The sequence below is a fragment of the Phyllobates terribilis genome, unplaced genomic scaffold (assembly GCF_046119375.1).
Source record: "Phyllobates terribilis strain yellow unplaced genomic scaffold, ASM4611937v1 Scaffold_4__5_contigs__length_816908805, whole genome shotgun sequence".
Classification (NCBI taxonomy): Eukaryota; Metazoa; Chordata; class Amphibia; order Anura; family Dendrobatidae; genus Phyllobates; species Phyllobates terribilis.
This window is the reverse complement of record NW_027362764.1, coordinates 64,493,676-64,518,041: the sequence shown is the minus strand read 5'-3', so window position 1 is coordinate 64,518,041 and position 24,366 is coordinate 64,493,676. Positions and strand designations below refer to the sequence as shown.

At 44.7% G+C, this 24,366-nt stretch overlaps 1 protein-coding gene across 2 annotated transcripts in view; it reads right to left on the bottom strand.

Annotated features, from left to right (window-relative positions):
* RUNDC3B (RUN domain containing 3B) overlaps positions 1-24,366 on the bottom strand; it is a 181,577-nt gene that overhangs the window by 133,136 nt on the left and 24,075 nt on the right. For both annotated transcript variants that reach the window (XM_073677439.1, XM_073677440.1), the window contains exon 2: positions 10,783-10,898. In XM_073677439.1, coding sequence (XP_073533540.1) covers positions 10,783-10,898 — 116 coding nt within the window. The remainder of the gene's footprint in view (positions 1-10,782; positions 10,899-24,366) is intronic.

Here is a 24,366-nt window from a genome sequence, read left to right as displayed (position 1 = left end):
CAGCACAGATTATTGAGTTTATAATGGATATGTCTTTATTAAACTTTAAAGACCCTGATGTGAAGCCAGGGGGGCCTTTACTTCTTACACTCAATATAATGATTTCTCAATATAAAGTAATTAGATAGACAATAATATGCAGCTGACATTCGTGGTGCACACCGTTCAGAAGAATGACACATCACTTAACAGAAAGCAAGGTGTGAACTAGAGCTACACGGTCGTCTTAAAGGAAAAGTGCTATTTGCCATAATACATAGTATAACCTCTTCAAGTGACTATCCACTCCACATACATTTTTTTTATTATTATTTACACAAGTCTGTACTTTTCAATTAAATTAATATAAATTTAACCCTTTCATCACATGGCCATTTTGCATTTTTTTTTGCACTTTCATTTTTTTTCTCTCAATCTTCCAAGAGCCATACGTTTTTTTTTTTTTTTACATTTTTCATCGACGTAAGCATATAAGGGCTTCTTTGTTTTTTTTTTGCAGGAGGAATAGTAGTTTTTAATATCCTCCATTCACTTTACCATCAATTGTACTAAACAATAAGTCAAAAATTCCAAGTGCGGTAAAGTAAATGCTATTCCGTCATAGTTTTTTTGGGCTTCTTTTTAAAAAATGGTACATAGGGTAAAAAAAATGAGCCGGCAATATTACTCTTCAGATCATTACAATTATGGTAATATCAAATTTTTATGTTTTGTTGTGTTTTTAAATATACAGTGGGGAAAAGTATGTGATCTCTTGCTGTTTTTGTAAGTTTGCCCACTGACAAAGACATGAACAGTCTATAATTTTAAGGGTAGGTAAATTTTAACATTGAGTGATAGAATATCCAAAAAACATCAAGAAAATCACATTGTATAAATTAGACACTTTTTTTTGCATTTTACATTGAGAAATAAGCATTTGATCCGTCTGGCAAACACTTAATACTTGGTGGCAAAACTCTTGTTGGCAAAACTTGTTGGCAAGCACAGCAGTCAGACGTTTTTTGTAGTTGATGATGAGGGTTGCGCACATATCAGGAGGAATTTTGGTCCACTCCTCTTTGCAGATCATCTCTAAATGATTCCGATTTTGAGGCTGTCGCTTGGCAACTCGGAGCTTCAATTCCCTCCATAAGTTTTCTATGGGATTAAGGTCTGGAGACTGGCTAGGCCACTTCATGAACTTAATGCGATTCCTTTTTGAGCCACTCCTTTGTTGCTTTGGCTGTTTGTTTTGGGTCATTGTCTTGCTGGAAGCCCCCGCCACGACCTATCTTCAATGCTCTTACTGAGGGAAGGAGGTTGTTGGCCAAAATCTCGCAATACATGACCCCATCCATCTTCCCTTCAGTAAGGTGCAGTCGTCATGTCCCCTTTGCAAAAAAGCACCCCCAAAGTATAATGTTTCCCCTACCATGCTTCACGGTTGGGACGATGTTCTTAGGGTTGTACTCATCCTCCTTCTTCCTACAAACACGGCGAGTTGAGTTAATGCCAAAGAGCTCAATTTTTGTCTCATCTGACCACAGCACCTTCTCCGAATAACTCACAGAATAATCCAGGTGTTCATTGGAAACTTCAGACGGGTCTGCACATGTGCCTTCTTGAGTGGGGGGACCTCGCGGGCACTGCAGGATTTTAAACCTTTAAGGCATAATGTGTTACCAATGGTTTTCTTGGTGACTGTGGTCCCAGCTGCCTTGAGATCATTAACAAGTTCCCCCAGTGTAGTTTTAGGCTGATCTCTCACCTTCCTCATGATCAAGGATACCGCACAAAATGAGATCTTGCATGGTGCCCCAGATCGATGTCGATTGACAGTCATTTTGTATTTCTTCCATTTTCTTACTATTGCACAACAGTGGTTTCCTTCTCAGCCAGCGTCTTACTTATGGTTTTGTAGCCAATTCCAGCTTTGTGCAGGTCTATGATCTTGTCCCTGACATCCTTAGAAAGCTCTTTGGTCTGGCCCATGTTGTAGAGGTTAGAGTCTGACTGATTGAGTCTGTGGACAGGAGTCTTTTATACAGGTGACTATGTAAGACAGATGTCTTTAATGCAGGTAACGAGTTGATTAGGAGCATCTAACTGGTCTGTAGGAGCCAGAACTCATAATGGTTTGTAGGGGATCAAATACTTATTTTTCACTGCAAAATGCAAATAAATTTATCTAATTTATGCAATGTGATTTTCTTGATTTTTTTTCCGGATATTCTATCCCTCCATGTTAAAATTAACCCACCATTAAAATATAGACTGTCCATGTCTTTGTCAGTGGGCAAACTTACAAAAACAGTTTGTCACCATTTTTCTGAGATCCGTTTATTTTTCTGTTGATGGAGTTGTGTGAAGGCTTGTATTGTTTTTTTTTTCATGATGAGCGATACTTTTCTTGGTTACCATTTTTTGTGGTGTCAGAATAAAACTAGGAGGAAAAAGACAGCGCAAAAGGGTTTTATCCAAGGGAGATAAAGGTGTATAAATAAGGTTAAACTAATCTGATTTAGTTGTGTATACACAACATTTTAATCACTTATAAATCAGCTGCTGCAGGTCCAACAGGGCATCAGACCGGGAAAACACCGATAAGGCTGTGTGCCCACAATGCGTTTTTTAAGCGTTTCCGCAGTGGCAATTCCACTGCAGAAACGCTTAAAAAACGCTTGGTAGAAGGTCTGCCATGTTCCCCAATGATAATCCGCTTGTGCTGTGCACATGCTGTGGAAATTTCCGCTGCGGATTATCACTGCGAAAAAAAAACGCAGCACTACCAATTATTTTGCGGAAGCGCTGCGTTTTCGCCGCCATTGACTTGCACTGGAATGCATGTAATCCGCATCACTGGATCTGTACATGCGGATTACATGCGTTTCAATGTGCGGATGGTACCCGGGTCTGGAGAAGAGGAGACTCTCCTCCGGACCCGGGTACCATAGAACCTGTAAAAAAAGAATAAAATAAAAAATAAACATTATACTTACCTTCTGATGGCCCCCGGTGTCTTTGTCCTAGCTTGCCGGCAGATTGCGGTGGACTCAAGGAACTGCCATGACGTCATTTAGTCATGTGACGGGTCAAGCGACCGCTGACGTCGGCAGGTCCCTTCAGTGTACTGCGAGTTGCCGGCAAGCCGAGACGCATCGAATAAAGACTCTGTGGGCCATCAGAAGGTAAGTATAGATTTATTTTTTATTTTTTACCATTCTTTACGGTCACACTATATAAATCCATTCTGTTTGCATGGATTTATATAGTGTGACCAAGTTGTCAAGTACTTTCCAAGTGATGCTAAAATCGCTTGGAAAGCGCTTGTCAACCCGCATGCGGAAATGCAAGTGAAGAACGCTTCACATCCGCATGTCCCTGGCAAGAAAAGCGCACGTTTTTTCTGCCAGGGAGATGCAGAAACGCTCAGGAAAAATCCAGAGCATTTCTGCATCGTGGGCACATAGCCTAAGAAGGATTTGCTGATAATCTGCGCTGCTGGTATCCCATATAATAAATCCAGCTCCAGACCGAAAGTACATGCGTTTTTTCTTTATTCAGTCTGAATAATGAAAAAAAAATTGCATTGTCACCCAAGGTGAAAGACTAAGTGCACAACGACGGGAAGGGAAAGGGGGAGTGGAGACCCTTAGGCAATTCTAACACCACTCTGACTCCCCTAACATCCCTAAATAGGTTCCGCACCTATCGCCGAGCAGGAAACCTAATCCCTGACTGCCCCTAGCGATAGGTCCTACATAGGGAGGGGACGGGGTGAGCACTAGTCAGCCCCCACTGCAACTGAAGACAAACAGTTAAACAGACAAGGGAATACACTTAGCTTGAGAAGACACCAGAGAGATCACACCAACAATCCTCCAAGGGAACTCCAAGAAGACACTAGCCGACTACTAGTACTTAAAGCATGGACAGAGGAAAATAGAGCTATCACCGGCGACTCTCTGGAGAGACTGAGGGTATTTAAACATCCAGCAAGGGTGTTTCAATTAGCAGCAGAAGGTGAAGGTAACTGCTAGGTTCTAGAGAGAGCAGGATATCACTGCACAGCAGAGATGGAAAGAGCAAGAAGATGCCTGCAGAGCCAAGCGCAATTGTGGCGCCCCTGAGGGTTCGGTCGCCACAGAGTTATTGCATCTCATCCAGAGATGTGGTCCCTCACTCTCAGGTAAAGAAGGAGTATGGCTCAGGACCCTAACACCTGCATTCACTACACCACATTTCCGGGGGACAGGACGAGATTGCTCCTACGGGAGAGCACAGTCCCTGATCCCTGGCTAGAGTGGGGAGGAACCACTTAGAGAGGGGGAACTATGTTGTGGATGGGGTAGAGGACGTAGATCCTGGGAGTACTGGAGTAGGAGGTATAAAAGTAAGGAACCATCTTGGTTCAGGGAGTAGTTGGTTCAGACAGTCAGAGGAGGAAGGTGACAGGAGCAGGGGCTCTGCATGAGCTCGGCTCCAGAGGCGGGCCTAGTCAGGAGGCCTGAGCCTGAGAAGAGAAGGAGAGGGAGCAGGACGGCTCCAGGAACGAGGAGAGAAACGACCCTAGGGGTACGGGCCGTGCGTCACCCATACGCCCGCCGCTACTAGGAGGTAGGGGAGGTCAGGCCAGAAGAAGGGAACCGGTCCCTCAACTAGCACAGAGCTACAAGGCCCAACTAGGAAACCGGAGGCTGCAGCATTTCAAGTAAAGCAGGCCACAAGTCCACACCAATACACTAAGAAGGTAGCCGCATAGGACCCAGGGGACGGAACACACGTCGCCCGCCAAGGCCCGAGGGTACCGGATAGAAGTGGCTCTGGGTGTGAGGTGCAGGAAGAGGCCAGAGGAAGGTACACAGAATGGGGTCCTGATAACTGCTCTGGAAATACCTGAGGGTGGACTGAACCCCTCACTGAGTACACACAGCACGATGGGGGGAAGATTGCTTGGTACCTGTAATCTGAACTACAACAACAGTGAGTAAAGACCCTGGGACTGCACTATCTTGTCTCTGTGTTCCTTGCGGCGCCAGCACTCGCAGCACTAGAACGCCCTGCACAATCACCACCATCATCCATACACTCTGCCCTGAATTTACACTCCTCTTGTGGGGAGTCACATCACCTGGCTGCACATACCACCAGCTTCAGCGGACTGCTCCGCAGCGGCGGTTACCAATAACCGCATACCACAGGTGGCGTAGTCGGACATTAACATTTGTACACATAGACTACCCCCTTGGTTTGACCGCCCTGGGTCAGGGACCGGGTCGCCGCCACGGTGACTACGACCCCCAGCATCTACAAGGCCCGGCTCCGGGTATCCCCACGACCCAGTGGGCGCGTCAACTTTGGCGTAGTCAGCAGGATACGTAACCCACCCGTTACCATCGGGTATTGTGTACCTAAGAGACTGTGTTTTCTACTGAATGTGGCGCCCACCCCTGAAGAACGGGCGCCATTATGTGCCAGCCAAACAAAAACCAAAGGTCACCTCCCATCGTGGGCCAGGTCCCAGAATGGCGTCAAAAGCGGGGCCCGCCCCAAGCAGCAGTGATTATGTATGTGGATGTGTCCATCGACGTGGGGGGGCTGCCCTTGGAAGTGACCGACAGCAGACTGCCCTGGAACCGCCCCCGAAAGGGGAGGGGAGGCAGGAAAACTGGGAGACAGGGTGTGGTCTGGACCAGTCCAGGCAGGCCGCACCCGGGAAAGGACATGGACCGCAGCAGCACCGGAGACCCTGCCAGCAGCATGCTGCAGGCCGTAGAGCCTTATACCCTGGAGGAGCTGGTGGCCAAGCTCCCCCGGGAGGACACCAAATTCCCCCGCACCGGTATGGAAGATCTGGGCCGGAGGATGGCAAGGGCCCAACAAGACGCCATAGAGGAGTGGAAACGGGAGATGGAGCAACGGATGGCGGCATGACAGCCAGCAACGCTGCCAGGCACCGGCAGCGCCCCAGCCTCCGAGGACCGAGAGCAGAGTCGGGAGGTCGCGAGTGACGCAGGAGCAACCGCGGGAGCAGGTATGGGAAGTCTCCCTGTCCCGGGCGCTGCAAGCGTCGACCTGTTCCTGGGTCCCCTGGTGTAACCGCTAATCCAGGGCGTCACTGAAGGCACCCCGCTCCCAATGCCCGAGCCTGGCCCTTTAACCCTGGGTGACGCTGCTGCATGCTCGCTTCACTCCTACCAGAGTGCGCCTGTCCTAAGAAGGTAGCCTGCCAAGGCCCGAGGGTACCGGATAGAAGTGGCTCTGGGTGTGAGGTGCAGGAAGAGGCCAGAGGAAGGTACACAGAACGGGGTCCTGATAAGTACTCTGGAAATACCTGAGGATGGACTGAACCCCTCACTGAGTACGCACAGCACGACGGGGGGGGGGGGGGAAGATTGCTTGGTACCTGTAATCTGAACTACAACAACAGTGAGTAAAGACCCTGGGACTGCACTATCTTGTCTCTGTGTTCCTTGCGGCACCAGCACTCGCAGCACTAGAACGCCCTGCACAATCACCACCATCATCCAGTCACGCTGCCCTGAAGCTACACTCCTCTTGTGGGGAGTCACATCACCTGGCTGCACATACCACCAGCTTGAGCGGACTGCTCCGCAGCGGCGGTTACCAATAACCGCAATCCACAGGTGGCGTAGTCGGACTATATAAGCGGATACACATAGACTACCACTGGTTTGACCGCCCTGGGTCATGGACCGGGTCGCCGCCACGGTGACTACGACCCCCAGCATCTACAAGGCCCGGCTCCGGGTATCCCCACGACCCAGGGGGCGCGTCACAATGACCTTCTACAGACGGATCCAGAATTACTGTCTGTCACACCTGACACACCCGTGACAACACCTCATTTTGTGCTTCCATCCTAGTCATATTTTGGGTGTAATTGCATTGTGTTAACTCCACTTAAAAACAAAATATGCAATTTGGGAAGGGGGTGCAGAAACTTTTGCACAGGACTGTATGCTCCAGAAGATTGCCATCATAAACGGTTATACGCTATCAGAACTTGTATCATTTTCTGCTCAATTCTCTAAGTTCTACATTCCTTCCACTCTTCTATTTCCTCCCAACTGAAATGTCTTTTCCAAAATTTACAACATGAAATTAGATTGTTGTTTTTAAGCACGCCGCTATTTGCAGAAAACAAAGAAAATAATGGAGGTAATTTTAACAATCTTCTCATACCGGCAAAGTACTGAGAAATCCTGCAATTCATCCATCTTGGGGTACAGAGACGACGCAACAGCAGAAAGCAGGCAAAGCCATTGCAGATGAGACTGATAGCGGAACAGTGGCGCTCTCTGTATGCAACAATACCGCTGCTTGTATAAGTCACCCTGGAAACAGTCTCCTGCTTCCTAATCCTTGACCGCCCCTAGCGATAGGCCCTAGATAGGGAGGGGACGGGGTGAGCACTAGTCAGCCCCCACTGCAACTGAAGACAAACAGGTAAACAGACAAGGGAATACACTTAGCTTGAGGAGACACCAGAGAGATCACACCAACTATCCTCCAAGGGAACTCCAAGAAGACACTAGCCAACTACTAGTACTTCAGGACTGGACAAAGGAAAATAGAGCTATCACAAGCAACTCTATGGAGAGACTGAAGGTGGTTAAACATCCAGCAAGGGTGTGTCAATTAACAGCAGAAGGTGGAGGTCACCGCTAGGTCCTAGAAGGAGAAGGATAACATTACACTACAGAGATGAAAATATCAAAAAGGTGCCTGCAGAGCCAATGACTTTCTACAGCTGGATCCAGAATGCTTGTCTGTCACACCTGACACACCCATGCCACGCATGTACTTTCGGTCTGGAGTTAGATTAATTATATGGGATACCAGCAGCGCATATTATCTGCAAATCCTTCTTAACTCTATTTTTTGGGGTATGTCATATTGTTTTTATTGCATTTTTTGGGGGCAGTGCGGTGAATGAAAAACAGTAATTCTGATTTTTTTTATTTAACTTTATGGGGTTTACCATATGGGTCAATAAATTTTATAGTTTTAAAGGTCAGACTTTTTATTTCTTTAATATCAGATGGGGAAAAATGGGGGCCATTCAAACTTTTAAAAACTTTTTTTTTTCGGTTTCCATGGGGAACTTGAATCTGTGATAACTCGATTGCTTGTACTGTATACTGCTATACTACGGCCTGGGCTTCATGGGAGTACATGCCAAACCATCAGCACCCTGCAATTGTGTATAATACCGCTGACAACCGATGGAGCCCTAATTTCATTATCCTATCCTAGACCATCACCATTAACCCCTTCATGCTGGCCAGACTTCCAGATCATTAGAGAAAGCCATTGACTTGTAACTTGGGTAATCTTTCTCTCTTTAGTTTTACAGATTTTGATCTGCATTGACAGACTATTAATCTCTGTAATAATTTCAGGAACTCGGCCCACTGGCATTTCTACGTAAAATGCAATTCGAGACAGGAGATGATATTTTAATTTTTTTCTGAGAAATACTTCCAACCTATTCCTATTTTCTGGACCAAAAAAACCTTGTTTGTAATAATTCTTTGCATATACAGAAGGCAAATTACTGAAAATTGCTGGAAATGTCATCTCGTCCGCAAATGTCACCATGCCTCAGCGTAGTGATATGTTACTAACATACTGAGGTCAACCTAATGTTGCTGGAAAATCCTTAATAACAACCCCACCCTCCCAGCAAACAAAAAGAAAGAAAACCTAGGCCAGTTATTGCCTATAGGACCGTTGAGTACAGCGATCCGCTATTTCCGACCGTCCCATAAACAACGAATGGAGCAGAGGTTCTGCTCAAAATGGGGTTGCGGGGCTACATTCTTGGGTGGTTGGGTCTCGGGATCAGATATCAGCAAGCTATCCTTGAAACTTGAGTTTTTGAGAGTAGCCCTCTATAGGGTTAATCCCATAATAAAAAGTTATCCCCTATCCACTTCCGCTCCATTCAAGAGAAAATATCTTTGCAGGAAGTACAGGAATTGGACTGCAAAAGACAGAGGTAAGGTGATTTTCTGATGAAGCTGCCTTCAGACTGGGACATCTGAAGAATGATTACAAGTAAGCAAACAGCGTCCAATCCAGGGTGATGAATTCCCCCAAAAAATCAAGTTTGTTACTCCATCACATATCAACGTTTCGACCTGTTATAAATTGATAGAGACCTATAATAGGTTGAAACGTTGTTATGTGATGGAGGAATAAACGTGATTTTTGGGGGGAATTCATCACCCTGGATTGGACGCTGTTTGCTTACTTGTATGCTGTTGATCCTCCAAGTTGGTTCCTTGGCATTTTGAACGAGCGTCCAGCTTAGTGAGTGCTGTCAGCCCCCTCCTTCCCTATGGATATCTGAAGAATGATTGTCCAGAGAAGAAAAGGGGAGCGCTACCATGAGTCCTGTGTCATCGGACAATAAAGCGTCCTGAAACCATTCATGTGTGGGGGCTTCTCATCCATGGAGGGGGCTCACTTACAATTTTTCCCCAAGAACGCTGCCATGAATAAAGAATCCGATCTAACCATCCTCCAAGAGCGACTTCTCCCAACCATGCAGGAGCAATGTCGTGATGAGCAATGCTTTTTCCAGCACGATGGAGACCATGTCACAAGACAAAAGTCATAACTAAAACAATGAGCTCTTGGGAGTTTCCTGGCCATGGACCCAAAATTTCAATTCCACTCCAAGAAGTCTTGAAAAATAAGGGTCTTTGCATAAACTTGACGTATTGGTGAATAAAAAGTTTAAAAACTTCTGAAATGCTGATAACTGTACTTCAATAACCAGAGAAACATCCAACTAAAAGATCAAAAACCACTGAAGCAGCAAACTATCAAAAACAAAATTTGTGTTGGTCTCAAAACTTTTGGACGCGACTATATATGTGTGTGTAATATAAAAAAAAATTGACTTTCTTCTCTCTTGATGTGGCTGCCCGACAAATTATGCGAACAAGGCCTACTAATTAGAATAGGACATGTGCAGGATAATTGCCAGTTGTAGGACAGTTGCCCACCTTCGCTGTAACGTTGCTCAACTCTCTCACCGCTCCTCTCATAAGCTAAGGTTTAGAGGGAACATTGGCTGCTAAAATACCCTAAAATTGTAGATAATCTCTGGAATTGTTTTGTAAATCTCAGCTATCTTCAGATTTTCTGACATTCATCAATGTTTGATCGTTGAAGGGGGGGGTTGTTCTGGAACTGCAGATCAGTCTTATAACTTAGGATATCAATATTTGACTGGCAGAAAATCCTTTTAAAGGGGTTGTACTAAGTTAAAACAACATGACTGCTTTCTTCCACGAATCAGCACCACACCTGTTCATGGGTTGTGTTCAGTATTGCAGGCAATAAAACGGATTAGTGGTACTGTTTTTGGAAGAAAACAGCCATTGTCTTCTACTTCTTTATCAGTAGAGTCCTAAAAGGCAGGCTGGTTGCCATGGTTATTAGGCCTCGGAACGCTTAGGTTGTCACGCAGAACATCCTTAGCAACCAGTGTGTCTCACTTCACTCAGGCCTAAACAAAGCTGAACAGTTAGTGGGATAAAGGCAAAAAGGGATCACGGGTCACTGGCGGTCCTCAAAGAACTACACATTTTTTAGGTGGAAAAAAAACATCCCCAAGAATCAATGTATGTCTCGATATCCTCGGTTTCTAGGACTAGAATAGTGATAAAGTCTGAGGTAAAAAATGATCAAAACCTCCCGCTCTGCATTTATCATCCATCACCGCAATGAGACATATGCTTCTGGACCTCCGCCATTTCTTACCTTTGAGGCGATGGCTTAGGATCTGCTCCAAAATGGAGGCAAAGTTTAAAAATTCAGGTGCAGAATCATCAATGGTCTCAAAGCAGGAACGGTCAATCAGCGTCTTCACAGAAAACCTGTAAGAAAGGCAAAAGAAACAACTCAGGACCAATGTAGGAGTATTATTATTAGCATGGCACCATTAGCTTCTGGGTCGCCTTTCATAACATAATAATGGGGTAACACATTGTCACATATAGTCTTCAAGTGTCCCAGAATATCGCTGAGGGTCATGGAAAAAAGGGGAGCCCTTCTGGACTCAAAAGAGCTGTCAAGTCTTTCTTTGGCAGTGCTCCCCCTTTCCAGATACCTTCCCTCAAAACTGAGACGCGAATCAATTGTATCCACATCCTCAAGAAGTGGATACAACAAATATGGCAGGAGCGCTACAGAAAGCCCTGACAAGCGCACTGCTCGGTATCCTCTCTGTGAGGAAACGCGTTTCAGATGGCACAGGGTGGCTCATTTATTGGCTCAGGGGCCACAGGGTGGCTATTTTATTGGCTCAGGGGCCACAGGGTGGCTATTTTATTGGCTCAGGGGGCACAGGGTGGCTCATTTATTTATTGGCTCAGGGGGCACAGGGTGGCTCATTTATTTATTGGCTCAGGGGGCACAGGATGGCTATTTTATTGGCTCAGGGGGCACAGGATGGCTATTTTATTGGCTCAGGGGGCACAGGGTGGCTATTTTATTGGCTCAGGGGGCACAGGGTGGCTATTTTATTGGCTCAGGGGGCACAGGGTGGCTATTTTATTGGCTCAGGGGGCACAGGGTGGCTCATTTATTGGCTCAGGGTGGCTCATTTATTGGCTCAGGGTGGCTCATTTATTGGCTCAGGGTGGCTCATTTATTGGCTCAGGGTGGCTCATTTATTGGCTCAGGGTGGCTCATTTATTGGCTCAGGGTGGCTCATTTATTGGCTCAGGGTGGCTCATTTATTGGCTCAGGGTGGCTCATTTATTGGCTCAGGGTGGCTCATTTATTGGCTCAGGGTGGCTCATTTATTGGCTCAGGGTGGCTCATTTATTGGCTCAGGGTGGCTCATTTATTGGCTCAGGGTGGCTCATTTATTGGCTCAGGGTGGCTCATTTATTGGCTCAGGGTGGCTCATTTATTGGCTCAGGGTGGCTCATTTATTGGCTCAGGGTGGCTCATTTATTGGCTCAGGGTGGCTCATTTATTGGCTCAGGGTGGCTCATTTATTGGCTCAGGGTGGCTCATTTATTGGCTCAGGGTGGCTCATTTATTGGCTCAGGGTGGCTCATTTATTGGCTCAGGGTGGCTCATTTATTGGCTCAGGGTGGCTCATTTATTGGCTCAGGGTGGCTCATTTATTGGCACAGGGTGGCTCATTTATTGGCACAGGGTGGCTCATTTATTGGCACAGGGTGGCTCATTTATTGGCTCAGGGGCCACAGGGTGGCTATTTTATTGGCTCAGGGGCCACAGGGTGGCTATTTTATTGGCTCAGGGGCCACAGGGTGGCCATTTTATTGGCTCAGGGGCCACAGGGTGGCTATTTTATTGGCTCAGGGGCCACAGGGTGGCTATTTTATTGGCTCAGGGGCCACAGGGTGGCTATTTTATTGGCTCAGGGGCCACAGGGTGGCTATTTTATTGGCTCAGGGGGCACAGGGTGGCTCATTTATTTATTGGCTCAGGGGGCACAGGATGGCTATTTTATTGGCTCAGGGGGCACAGGATGGCTATTTTATTGGCTCAGGGGGCACAGGGTGGCTATTTTATTGGCTCAGGGGGCACAGGGTGGCTATTTTATTGGCTCAGGGGGCACAGGGTGGCTATTTTATTGGCTCAGGGTGGCTCATTTATTGGCTCAGGGTGGCTCATTTATTGGCTCAGGGTGGCTCATTTATTGGCTCAGGGTGGCTCATTTATTGGCTCAGGGTGGCTCATTTATTGGCTCAGGGTGGCTCATTTATTGGCTCAGGGTGGCTCATTTATTGGCTCAGGGTGGCTCATTTATTGGCTCAGGGTGGCTCATTTATTGGCTCAGGGTGGCTCATTTATTGGCTCAGGGTGGCTCATTTATTGGCTCAGGGTGGCTCATTTATTGGCTCAGGGTGGCTCATTTATTGGCTCAGGGTGGCTCATTTATTGGCTCAGGGTGGCTCATTTATTGGCTCAGGGTGGCTCATTTATTGGCTCAGGGTGGCTCATTTATTGGCACAGGGTGGCTCATTTATTGGCACAGGGTGGCTCATTTATTGGCACAGGGTGGCTCATTTATTGGCTCAGGGGCCACAGGGTGGCTATTTTATTGGCTCAGGGGCCACAGGGTGGCTATTTTATTGGCTCAGGGGCCACAGGGTGGCCATTTTATTGGCTCAGGGGCCACAGGGTGGCTATTTTATTGGCTCAGGGGCCACAGGGTGGCTATTTTATTGGCTCAGGGGCCACAGGGTGGCTATTTTATTGGCTCAGGGGCCACAGGGTGGCTATTTTATTGGCTCAGGGGGCACAGGGTGGCTCATTTATTTATTGGCTCAGGGGGCACAGGATGGCTATTTTATTGGCTCAGGGGGCACAGGATGGCTATTTTATTGGCTCAGGGGGCACAGGGTGGCTATTTTATTGGCTCAGGGGGCACAGGGTGGCTATTTTATTGGCTCAGGGGGCACAGGGTGGCTATTTTATTGGCTCAGAGGGCACAGGGTGGCTCATTTATTGGCTCAGAGGGCACAGGGTGGCTCATTTATTGGCTCAGGGGGCACAGGGTGGCTCATTTATTGGCTCAGGGTGGCTCATTTATTGGCTCAGGGTGGCTCATTTATTGGCTCAGGGTGGCTCATTTATTGGCTCAGGGTGGCTCATTTATTGGCTCAGGGTGGCTCATTTATTGGCTCAGGGTGGCTCATTTATTGGCTCAGGGTGGCTCATTTATTGGCTCAGGGTGGCTCATTTATTGGCTCAGGGTGGCTCATTTATTGGCTCAGGGTGGCTCATTTATTGGCTCAGGGTGGCTCATTTATTGGCTCAGGGTGGCTCATTTATTGGCTCAGGGTGGCTCATTTATTGGCTCAGGGTGGCTCATTTATTGGCTCAGGGTGGCTCATTTATTGGCTCAGGGTGGCTCATTTATTGGCTCAGGGTGGCTCATTTATTGGCTCAGGGTGGCTCATTTATTGGCTCAGGGTGGCTCATTTATTGGCACAGGGTGGCTCATTTATTGGCACAGGGTGGCTCATTTATTGGCTCAGGGGCCACAGGGTGGCTATTTTATTGGCTCAGGGGCCACAGGGTGGCTAATTTATTGGCTCAGGGGCCACAGGGTGGCTAATTTATTGGCTCAGGGGCCACAGGGTGGCTATTTTATTGGCTCAGGGGCCACAGGGTGGCTATTTTATTGGCTCAGGGGCCACAGGGTGGCTATTTTATTGGCTCAGGGGCCACAGGGTGGCTATTTTATTGGCTCAGGGGCCACAGGGTGGCTATTTTATTGGCTCAGGGGCCACAGGGTGGCTATTTTATTGGCTCAGGGAGCACAGGGTGGCTATTTTATTGGCTCAGGGAGCACAGGGTGGCTATTTTATTGGCTCAGGGAGCACAGGGTGGCTATTTTATTGGCTCAGGGAGCACAGGATGGCTATTTTATTGGCTCAGGGGACACAGGGTGGCTATTTTATTGGCTCAGAGGGCACAGGGTGGCTCATTTATTGGCTCAGATGGCACAGGGTGGCTCATTTATTGGCTCAGGAGACACAGGTAGCTAATTTATTGGCTCAGGAGACACAGGTAGCTAATTTATTGGCTCAGGAGACACGGGTAGCTAATTTATTGGCTCAGGAGACACGGGTAGCTAATTTATTGGCTCAGGGTGGCTAATTTATTGGCTCAGGGGGCACAGAGTAGCTAATTTATTGGCTCAGGGTGGCTAATTTATTGGCTCAGGGGGCACAGAGTGGCTAATTTATTGGCTCAGGGTGGCTAATTTATTGGCTCAGGGTGGCTAATTTATTGGCTCAGGGTGGCTAATTTATTGGCTCAGGGTGGCTAATTTATTGGCTCAGGGTGGCTAATTTATTGGCTCAGGGGGCACAGGATGGCTAATTTATTGGCTCAGGGGGCACAGGGTGGCTAATGTATTGGCTCAGGGGGCACAGGGTGGTTAATTTATTGGTTACATTTTTTTTCTCATTTTTTTGTAAGAGGGCACAGTGTGTGACAACCTCCTTGACCATTTCATTCCTATAAATGAAAAGGCTAGAGCCCCACTGGCTTTATCCAGATGTCCAACCACTGGCAGCGAACTTCACTGTCGGTGAGTCAGGACACTCCGAACCTAACCAATGGCAAAATTAGGTATAAATTAGTGGAATACCTCTTTAATCCAAGCCATATAAATGGCCGTTATTTCACATAAAATGAACTGAATGGCTTAAAATGAGATGGACTATCCTTCACCGAATCCCAGAAGCGTTACAAGCTGGAGGTGCAGCTGTCAGAGCCGGCCTGATTGCATCTCTTTGGAGACGTCTTGTATTCCACTGCGTTCAGGAACCTCTCAAGAAAACAGTCTGCCGCACAGATAAGGAAATAAACAATAATTCCCTAATATATGTGACGCTCAGGTAAGGACAGTTTGAGAAGCTTTTTCTGTAGCTGGACTGCCTATGTGACCTGGGTTAATTAGTTGCAAAATTGGACTCTTGGTGGCCAGTGATTCATCCTCACAAAATCATTGCCATGTGCATATTACATTTCTTCCATTTATAATCATTCTGCGTTTCTTCAGTTCCTTATTGGCCATAAGTACAGCTCCCCTGAGAGTATTTCACACTCTCTGACAGTCAATTACCAAGAAGAAAATGATTTCTGGAGAACATAGAATGATGGTCCTTAAAAAAGGATCTGTCACCAGTCAAATCTCTATACCGGGGAATCTACTAGTGACCCAAAAACAAAACACTATTGTGGCATATTCCCTCCTAATTTAAAGAGGAATTGTCATCTATTCCCTATAAAATAATAATTATGGAGCATTTTATTTTATTCAAAGTTCCTCTGTCATTCCTCCTAGAAATGTTGGAATAAATTGACAAATGGGCATTACTATTCCATTTGTCAACTGTCTGACACTGGAAGCACTGATTGTATAGTGTCACGACACGCCCCAAGTGGTAACGCCCCTGAGGATTAACAAAGAAATATCACAATGCAGAGTTCTAAGAAAAGATTACCGTAAATGTATTTACTAAAAACTCAATGATGTAGGTCATAGGCTCTGCACCTAAATCACCGGAATGACTCGAAGAGATTTATACAGGATTAGAACACTTCAATATACACCAAATAAAATAACCTAAATGGTCCCTTTACCTGATCTCATTGGATACATAATGTGATAAATTGACAGTGTGCAAATCAGTTAGACAATGTCGTCCTGTAACTTGAAAATCAGTTCAAAAGTTATCTCCCTTCTGGCTAACTTTTTGTCAGATGCAATATGTATCTAGCAACAGAGATGCCAAGATCATAGATTTATGGATTACAGGGGGTGGAGGGATGAACCCTCGCCTCTCCACTCCCTAGGAGGAGGTGGAAGGGCGAACCCTCGTCTCTCCACTCCCCAGAAGTGCAGGGGTATGAAAGATCCAACACGGTGATATTGCTTCCTTTATAAACCAAAACAGCCATGCTCATTACAATCTCCAGCTGGCACAAAAACCACAACCGAGATTGTCCTGATCTTGCTTAGATGCCCAGAGCTGGGCAAGTCAGACAAAAAGAGTATCCTCAATTCCAGGAAGTGCAAAATTAACTTTTTCAGCAAAAGTTTTTTGTGTTTTTTTTTTTTTCTTTTTACCAGAATCGGCCCTCAGTGTCGATCTTGGCTGAGTTATCAGATTTTTACGTGGGCTGTGGAGTTGGTAAGCCAAACCTTCGACTCAGACTCCTCAACTTCCATGACATCAACTCCGACTCCCTCATACATGGCTCATGTTTAAGTGATAAATTTACGGTAGGACACATTTTTCTCAATTAAAAGTCTAGACCCTTAGATCAGGAATAGGACATTTCATAACTTTCCCAAATTCTTAGGAAAAAAATATTCCCCACAAACTGCATTGAACTACTGTACCCAATGTATTATGTATTTTAGGAGTTGGAGTTTTATACCGACTCCAACTCAGACTCCACCAAAATGGGCACTGACTCCGACTCCACAGCCCTGATTTTTAGTTCAGTGCAGAATCCCATGTCCTATCGACCTATGCAATTATATAGTTGCCAGCATTTCTAAATTTGCCAGGATTTTCCCATGTTTTCAAAAACAAGTCCTGGCAATTTGGCCATGTCCCAGTCCAAAGAGAAACAGGGTTTAATTAAACGCGGCTAAAAGGAGGTTCCAAATCCAATTCTCTTCCATTATCCAGCAGATTTAAGAGTCTTTATTTTACCAACCCATATGTTTGCAAGACCAAATACCATCTTAGTACACTCTGTCATGCCTTTAGGACTGGTCACAAGCCCGATGCTATGATACAAGGACAAGGCATGTTATTAAAAAGTCATCACTTTGTCAGCTACTAAAATTAATTTTCAATTGACTACAGGATCCCTCCAAACCATGTCCCTGCATTATCTGGCATTACTCAGAGCTCCTCCATATTTATCCTGTTCACTAATGAATTACTAATAAGTCCTGTGGCGGTTCCACCATAAGCTCGTGTCTCCCGTCCCACCAGACACGATTATTACCAGCGCAGTCAATTCCCGCCTGCAGGAGCCTCGTGAGACACCCTCGGATCTTTGTTCTGATTTGGAAATAATTATAGTGACTAAGACAGTCGGCTACGGGAACATTTTACACTTTTTAATTTAAATGAAAAAAGGTTAAAATGTTAGGTAAATTAAAGAGAAGTGTCTGTGCCTATTAATTGTAAGTCTCCTCTTCTAGCTACCCTGTCTCAATAAGCGACACAAGGAGCAAATGAAGCATAAAATGGACAAAAATACAGCATAATGTTCTAAAAGCTAATGAAAGTCACGCAGCAGGGGACATTTTTTTTTAAACTACACTATATGGTAGGATTCTAAAAGGAGTTGTCCACCTTTGGGGGCATTTTTTTTTTCTTTAATTAAAAATCCATGCATTTTTAGCTAAACATCATTTTTGTAATTGGGTTGCATTAAAAATCTTGCACCGTTTGTCTTTTATAACCTCTTTATTTCACTATAGCCGGCTGTAGAATGAGTTAACTGAGAATCTATCAGTAAAATTCTAATGGTCCAATGTGAGAGTTTGCAACTTTTTAACCTGTCTTTTTTTTAAGCTCTCAGATAATTTATGACCACAGAATAAAAAGTATCAAAGTAGAATGTGCAGGGAAAAAGGCTGTAAAAGAGATGGACCATCCCTTTAAGTAAACAACGGTATCAATGTAAAGAAGGTAACCCTATGTAAAAGAAAGATTTTGGTGAAAACATAGATATGGAGAAGATAACCCTCTAGCAGCATAAACAATGAGATGGATTACAGGAAAATGATGGCGGTCCTTTGCCTCTCTACAGGGAGCGGCGGCGGGTCCTTTGCCTCTCTACAGGGAGCGGCGGCGGGTCCTTTGCCTCTCTACAGGGAGCGACGGCGGGTCCTTTGCCTCTCTACAGGGAGCGACGGCGGGTCCTTTGCCTCTCTACAGGGAGCGGCGGCGGGTCCTTTGCCTCTCTACAGGGAGCGGCGGCGGGTCCTTTGCCTCTCTACAGGGAGCGGCGGCGGGTCCTTTGCCTCTCTACAGGGAGTGGCTACGGGCCTTTGCCTCTCTACAGGAAGTGGCGACGGGTCTTTGTCTGCTCTCCAGTCTGTTAGATTGCACACAGGAATAACAGAGAGGAACACTTTTAGTCCAGGACTGGCAAGCCATTGGACAATGGCAGCAGCAACGCATGCTGAAAAGTGAAGGAAAGGAAGTTCTAGCTCCTATAGTTCTGGCAGAATGCTGTTCACGAGGAATCACACTCTGAAGAATAACGGCTGACAAGTTACATCACAATGATAGGCAATATAGTTCCTGTATTAGACTAGAATGGATTGTTCAAGCGATTTCAACTTGTTGTGGGGGAAAAGGGCTACAAAGGTCACAGTTTTGGGTGAAGTAGACAAGAAGTACGCATTAAATGCTGGTCTATTCTTTGATTACTGAAGGGGTCACGTGGTAAGGGTTATATTTTTCTTAGCAACACATCCTTCTAAGTAGTGATCCCAGTTTTGTCGGTCAAAGATGTTCAACATAAATCGTAGCAAAAATGGAAAGTAGACAATTCTGCTCTAAGCAACACAGGCAATTTCTAGGCACACATGGTCCATCACCAATATAGGCCAAATAAAGGTGCTGGCTCATGACTTTATACCCAATTAAGACATATTGAAAACAAAAAAAGGTAGTTATCCATTAGCACCCCATTAATTTGACAAGAGAATGAGCAGATAAGAGTTGCTCCAATGCAGACAGTCTTGGACTGGCACATGGTCGCCCATCACTAGTTATCCTACATGGGAGGATGAAAGCCGGTGAGTAATATTAGCCGACTGTTGTATACTCATCTCCTAAATGGGAGTTTTTATATTTTATTGTTTTTTTTTTTTGGCTTGTCTAGATGAGATATTTCTACCATACCCGTTCACCACCTTGCAATTTTCCATTTTTGCGCTTTACTTTTTTGCTTCCCTTCTTCCAAGAGCCATAACTTTTTTATTTTTCGGTCAATACGGCCATATTAGGTCCATGTTTTTTGTGGGACAAATCGTACTTTTGAATGACACCATTGATTCAACCACAATGTACTGGAAAACTGCAAAAAAGTACAATTCCACAATTGTTGGTTTTACTTTTTTTTCCATTTACTATGTTCACAAAATGCTAAAACTGACCTGCCATTATGATTCTTCAGGTCAGTACGAGTTCGCAGATACCAAACATGTATAGGTTTTTTTTTTAAGTAGGGAAAAAAAATACAATATTTGTAAGAAAGAAAAAAAAGTAACCCATAGCATCTCCATTTTTCAGAAACTGGGGCCGGGTGAAGGCTTATTTTTTGCGCGTCGAGCTAACATTTTCATTGATACCATTTTGGGGTAGATACAATATTTCAATCGCCTGTTATTGCATTTTATTGCAATGTTGTGGCGACCAAAAAACGTAAATTTTGCCATTTTGATTTTTTTTCTCGCCATTTACCGATTGGATTCATTTACTTATCTAGTATTGTATATACTTTATATAGTAGTGTGTGTGTGTGCGTGTGTGTGCGTGTGTGTGTGTGCGTGTGTGTGTGTGCGTGCGTGTGTGTGCGTGTGTGTGCGTGTGTGTGTGTGTTACACACCAAAAGTTTGGACACACCTTCTCATTTAAAGATTTTTCTGTATTTTCTTGACTATGAAAATTGTACATTCACACTGAAGGCATCAAAACTATGAATTAACACATGAGGAATTATATACTTAATAAAAAAGTGTGAAACAACTGAGAATATGTCTTATATTCTAGGTTCTTCAAAGTAGCCACCTTTTGCTTTGATGACTGCTTTGCACACTTTTGGTATTCTCTTGATGAGCTTCAAGAGGTAGTCACCGGAAATGGTCTTCCAACAATCTTGAAGGAGTTCCCAGAGATGCTTAGCACTTGTTGGCCCTTTTGCCTTCACTCTGCGGTCCAGCTCACCCCAAACCATCTTGATTGGGTTAAGGTCTGGTGACTGTGGAGGCCAGGTCATCTGGCGTAGCACCCCATCACTTTCCTTCTTGGTCAAATAGCCCTTACACAGCCTGGAGGTGTGTTTGGGGTCATTGTCCTGTTGAAAAATAAATGATGGTCCAACTAAACGCAAACTGGATGGAAAAGCATGCCGCTGCAAGATGCTGTGGTAGCCATGCTGGTTCAGTATGCCTTCAATTTTGAATAAATCCCCAACAGTGTCACCAGCAAAGCACCCCCACACCATCACACCTCCTCCTCCATGCTTCACGGTGGGAACCAGGCATGTAGAGTCCATCCGTTCACCTTTTCTGCGTCGCACAAAGACACGGTGGTTGGAACCAAAGATCTCAAATTTGGACTCATCAGACCAAAGCACAGATTTCCACTGGTCTAATGTCCATTCCTTGTGTTCTTTAGCCCAAACAAGTCTCTTCTGCTTGTTGCCTGTCCTTAGCAGTGGTTTCCTAGCAGATATTTTACCATGAAGGCCTGCTGCACAAAGTCTCCTCTTAACAGTTGTTATAGAGAGATGTCTGATGCTAGAACTATGTGTGGCATTGACCTGGTCTCTAATCTGAGCTGCTGTTAACCTGCGATTTCTGAGGCTGGTGACTCGGATAAACTTATCCTCAGAAGCAGAGGTGACTCTTGGTCTTCCTTTCCTGGAGTGGTCCTCATGTGAGCCAGTTTCTTTGTAGCGCTTGATGGTTTTTGCAACTGCACTTGGGGACACTTTCAAAGTTTGCCCAATTTTTCGGACTGACTGACCTTCATTTCTTAAAGTAATGATGGCCACTCGTTTTTCTTTACTTAGAATTTGTATTATGGCAAGAAAAAAGCAGCTAACAGTCTGTTCAGTAGGACCATCAGCTGTGTATCCACCAGACTTCTGCACAACACAACTGATGGTCCCAACCCCATTTATAAGGCAAGAAATCCCACTTATTAAACCTGACAGGGCACACCTGTGAAGTGAAAACCATTTCCGGTGACTACCTCTTGAAGCTCATCAAGAGAATGCCAAGAGTGTGCAAAGCAGTCATCAAAGCAAAAGGTGGCTACTTTGAAGAACCTAGAATATAAGACATATTTTCAGTTGTTTCACACTTTTTTGTTAAGTATATAATTCCACATGTGTTAATTCATAGTTTTGATGCCTTCAGTGTGAATGTACTACTTTCAAAGTCATGAAAATACAGAAAAATCTTTAAATGAGGTGTGTCCAAACTTTTGGTCTGTACTGTATATATATGGTGGTCCAAAAGTAGGTGGACAGAAAGTGTAATAAGGTTATGAAGGAGGAGATTTATCAAACATGGTGTAAAGTGAAACTGGCTCAGTTGCCCTTAGCAACCAATCAGATTCCACTTTTCATTCCTCACAGACTCTTTGGAAAATTAAAGGTAGAATCTGATTGGTTGCTAAGGGCAACTGAGCCAGTTTCACAGATCTAGTTTTCACAGATAGATCTCCCCCAAATCTGTTTTCAGATAATTCAGATAACACATGATGGCAAATAATTTAAATACAGATCAAAGAAAATGGATTTTAACAGAGTATTGGAAATCTCAAAATGCTGAAACCGTTAATCCTTAATGCTCCAAAAACTGGTCGACCCAAAACAGTCTGTACAGAAGATAATAAACAACTTGTTGCTGAAACATTTGTTCAGAGTCCAAAAAAGTCCACAGAAGAGCCTCTCTGGAATTGGGAATTTCACGAGCTTCTATCATGCGAATCCTGAAATCGTCCTCGTCTAATTCATGGTTTATTGGAGGATGATCCAGACAGGCGGCTGCAATTTAGTGTTTGATAAATCTCCCCCTTCATAAACTTATTACACTTTCTGTCCACTTACGTTTGGACCACCCTGTATGTATGTATGTATGTATGTATGTATGTATATATATATATATATATATATATATATATATATACATATACACACACACACATACACACACACACACAATACTTAGTTGTAAAGTGCTGAGGAATATGTTGGCGCTATATAAATAAAAATTATTATTTATATATTGATAGATCGGACATTTCTGAACACAGCGACACCAAATATGTGTATTTTTTATGGTTTTATTTTGAATGGGGCAAAGGGGGATGATTTGAACTTGTGTTTTTTTTTTAAAAAATTTTTTTACTTTTTAATAGCTTCAAAAGTCTCCTTAGGAGACTTAAAGTTGCGATCGTCTGATCGCATGTGCTACACATAGCACATGTGTGGCGGACACAGACAGAGGATGGCAAGAACAATTTATGGGCCTTTCGCACTAGTCTAGTAGCTCACTATAATGCCCAACTTCACCTGCTTTGGAGGTCAACATGGCCCCCCTAATCGCTTGGGCTCCTGTGCGGCTGCACAGGTGACACCAATGATATGTCGGCCCCTGCTTGGACGTACCTAGAAGTCCAAGGTCGTTAAGGGGATGTACTAAGGGCGGCCAACTCTAGATAGATGATCAGTGATCCAGGTCCTATAGCCCCAGCGCATTGTATACATAGGGGCAGGTTTAAAGATGGCAGCCACAATGAATGGGTAGCCGAATGTTGAGAAGACCCTGGAAAGAAGACAAAAGTTTGGTCTACCACTCCTCACATAGTGGCCAGATAGTAGGAAGCTGCTGTTGGATCGAACTAAACCCAGCACAGCCCCAACAGTGACAAAGGTGCAGTACCAGTTAGGGGAGAAAACTATCTGTTTAAAGGACAGACTACACAAATAAAAGATTATAAAAAAAGAAGAGTAAACTATCCCCTTCAAAACAGACCACCTACACCAATCATTTCCAGAACGCTATCCCTGAGCCAATTACCATACACTAGACATGTACCATTTCAAAACTATCGGTGCACAATGACGACACCCCCACAAAAAAAACAAACAAAAAAAAAAAAAAACACATACTAGCCATAAAAAAAGATCAAAAAAGGTCCAAAAAAAATCACATCTACAGCACAAGTAAAAAAAAAATATTCTAGCTGTTAAACTAATATGTATTAAAAATGACTAAATTGTACCTTGTGCCAAAGACTCAAAATAAACTGGACCTGAACCAGATAGGAAAATTATACAGAACTTTTTGTGGAGTTGCTCTTTAAATAAACTAGGAAAACATGAATATTGTTATATTTCAGCTTAACTCCCTATTCAAGATACAGAACGTGTTTATTTATTGAGTGGGAAGGACGGATTCCTTTTCTATACCATATTACGGGGCAAGTAAATGCCATGCTTCTTTCATGGCACTAGATCATCACTAACCATAGAGGTAAATGGAGAGGAAAATCAATGTGCGTTTAGTTTCCCAACACATTTAACGGCTGGAAGAACTTTATCCATCTCCTTACTCCATCCCTGCCCAAAATGGATCTTTCCATAGTAGGATCGATATGATTGACGAAGATGTGGTTTCTAGTGGGTGGAAGATCAGGTTCAGAGACATCTGCAAATCCAGGTTCCACCTGACTAGCCCCGGTATTAGGGCTGTAACTATAGTAGGTGCAGAAGTTTCAATTGCACCTGAGATTTGCAGCTTACATCTGGCTACTGGCGGTGCTGAAAACACCTGATCAGTGGGGATGCTAGTTGTCAGACCCCCACCAATCTGAAATTGATGACCCATCATGGGGTTAGGTCATCAAAATCATTGCAATGGAACAACCTTTTAAGATCTGTAAAAGTTGGAGGGGCCCTAGTCAAAGATTTTGCCACTGCCTGGCATCCTATTATGGAGTAACTGATGCTCCATAGAGCTATGTTGTTCGTGAGCAGGTTGAAATTTGGAAATTAACATTCTCAAGTGGGGTC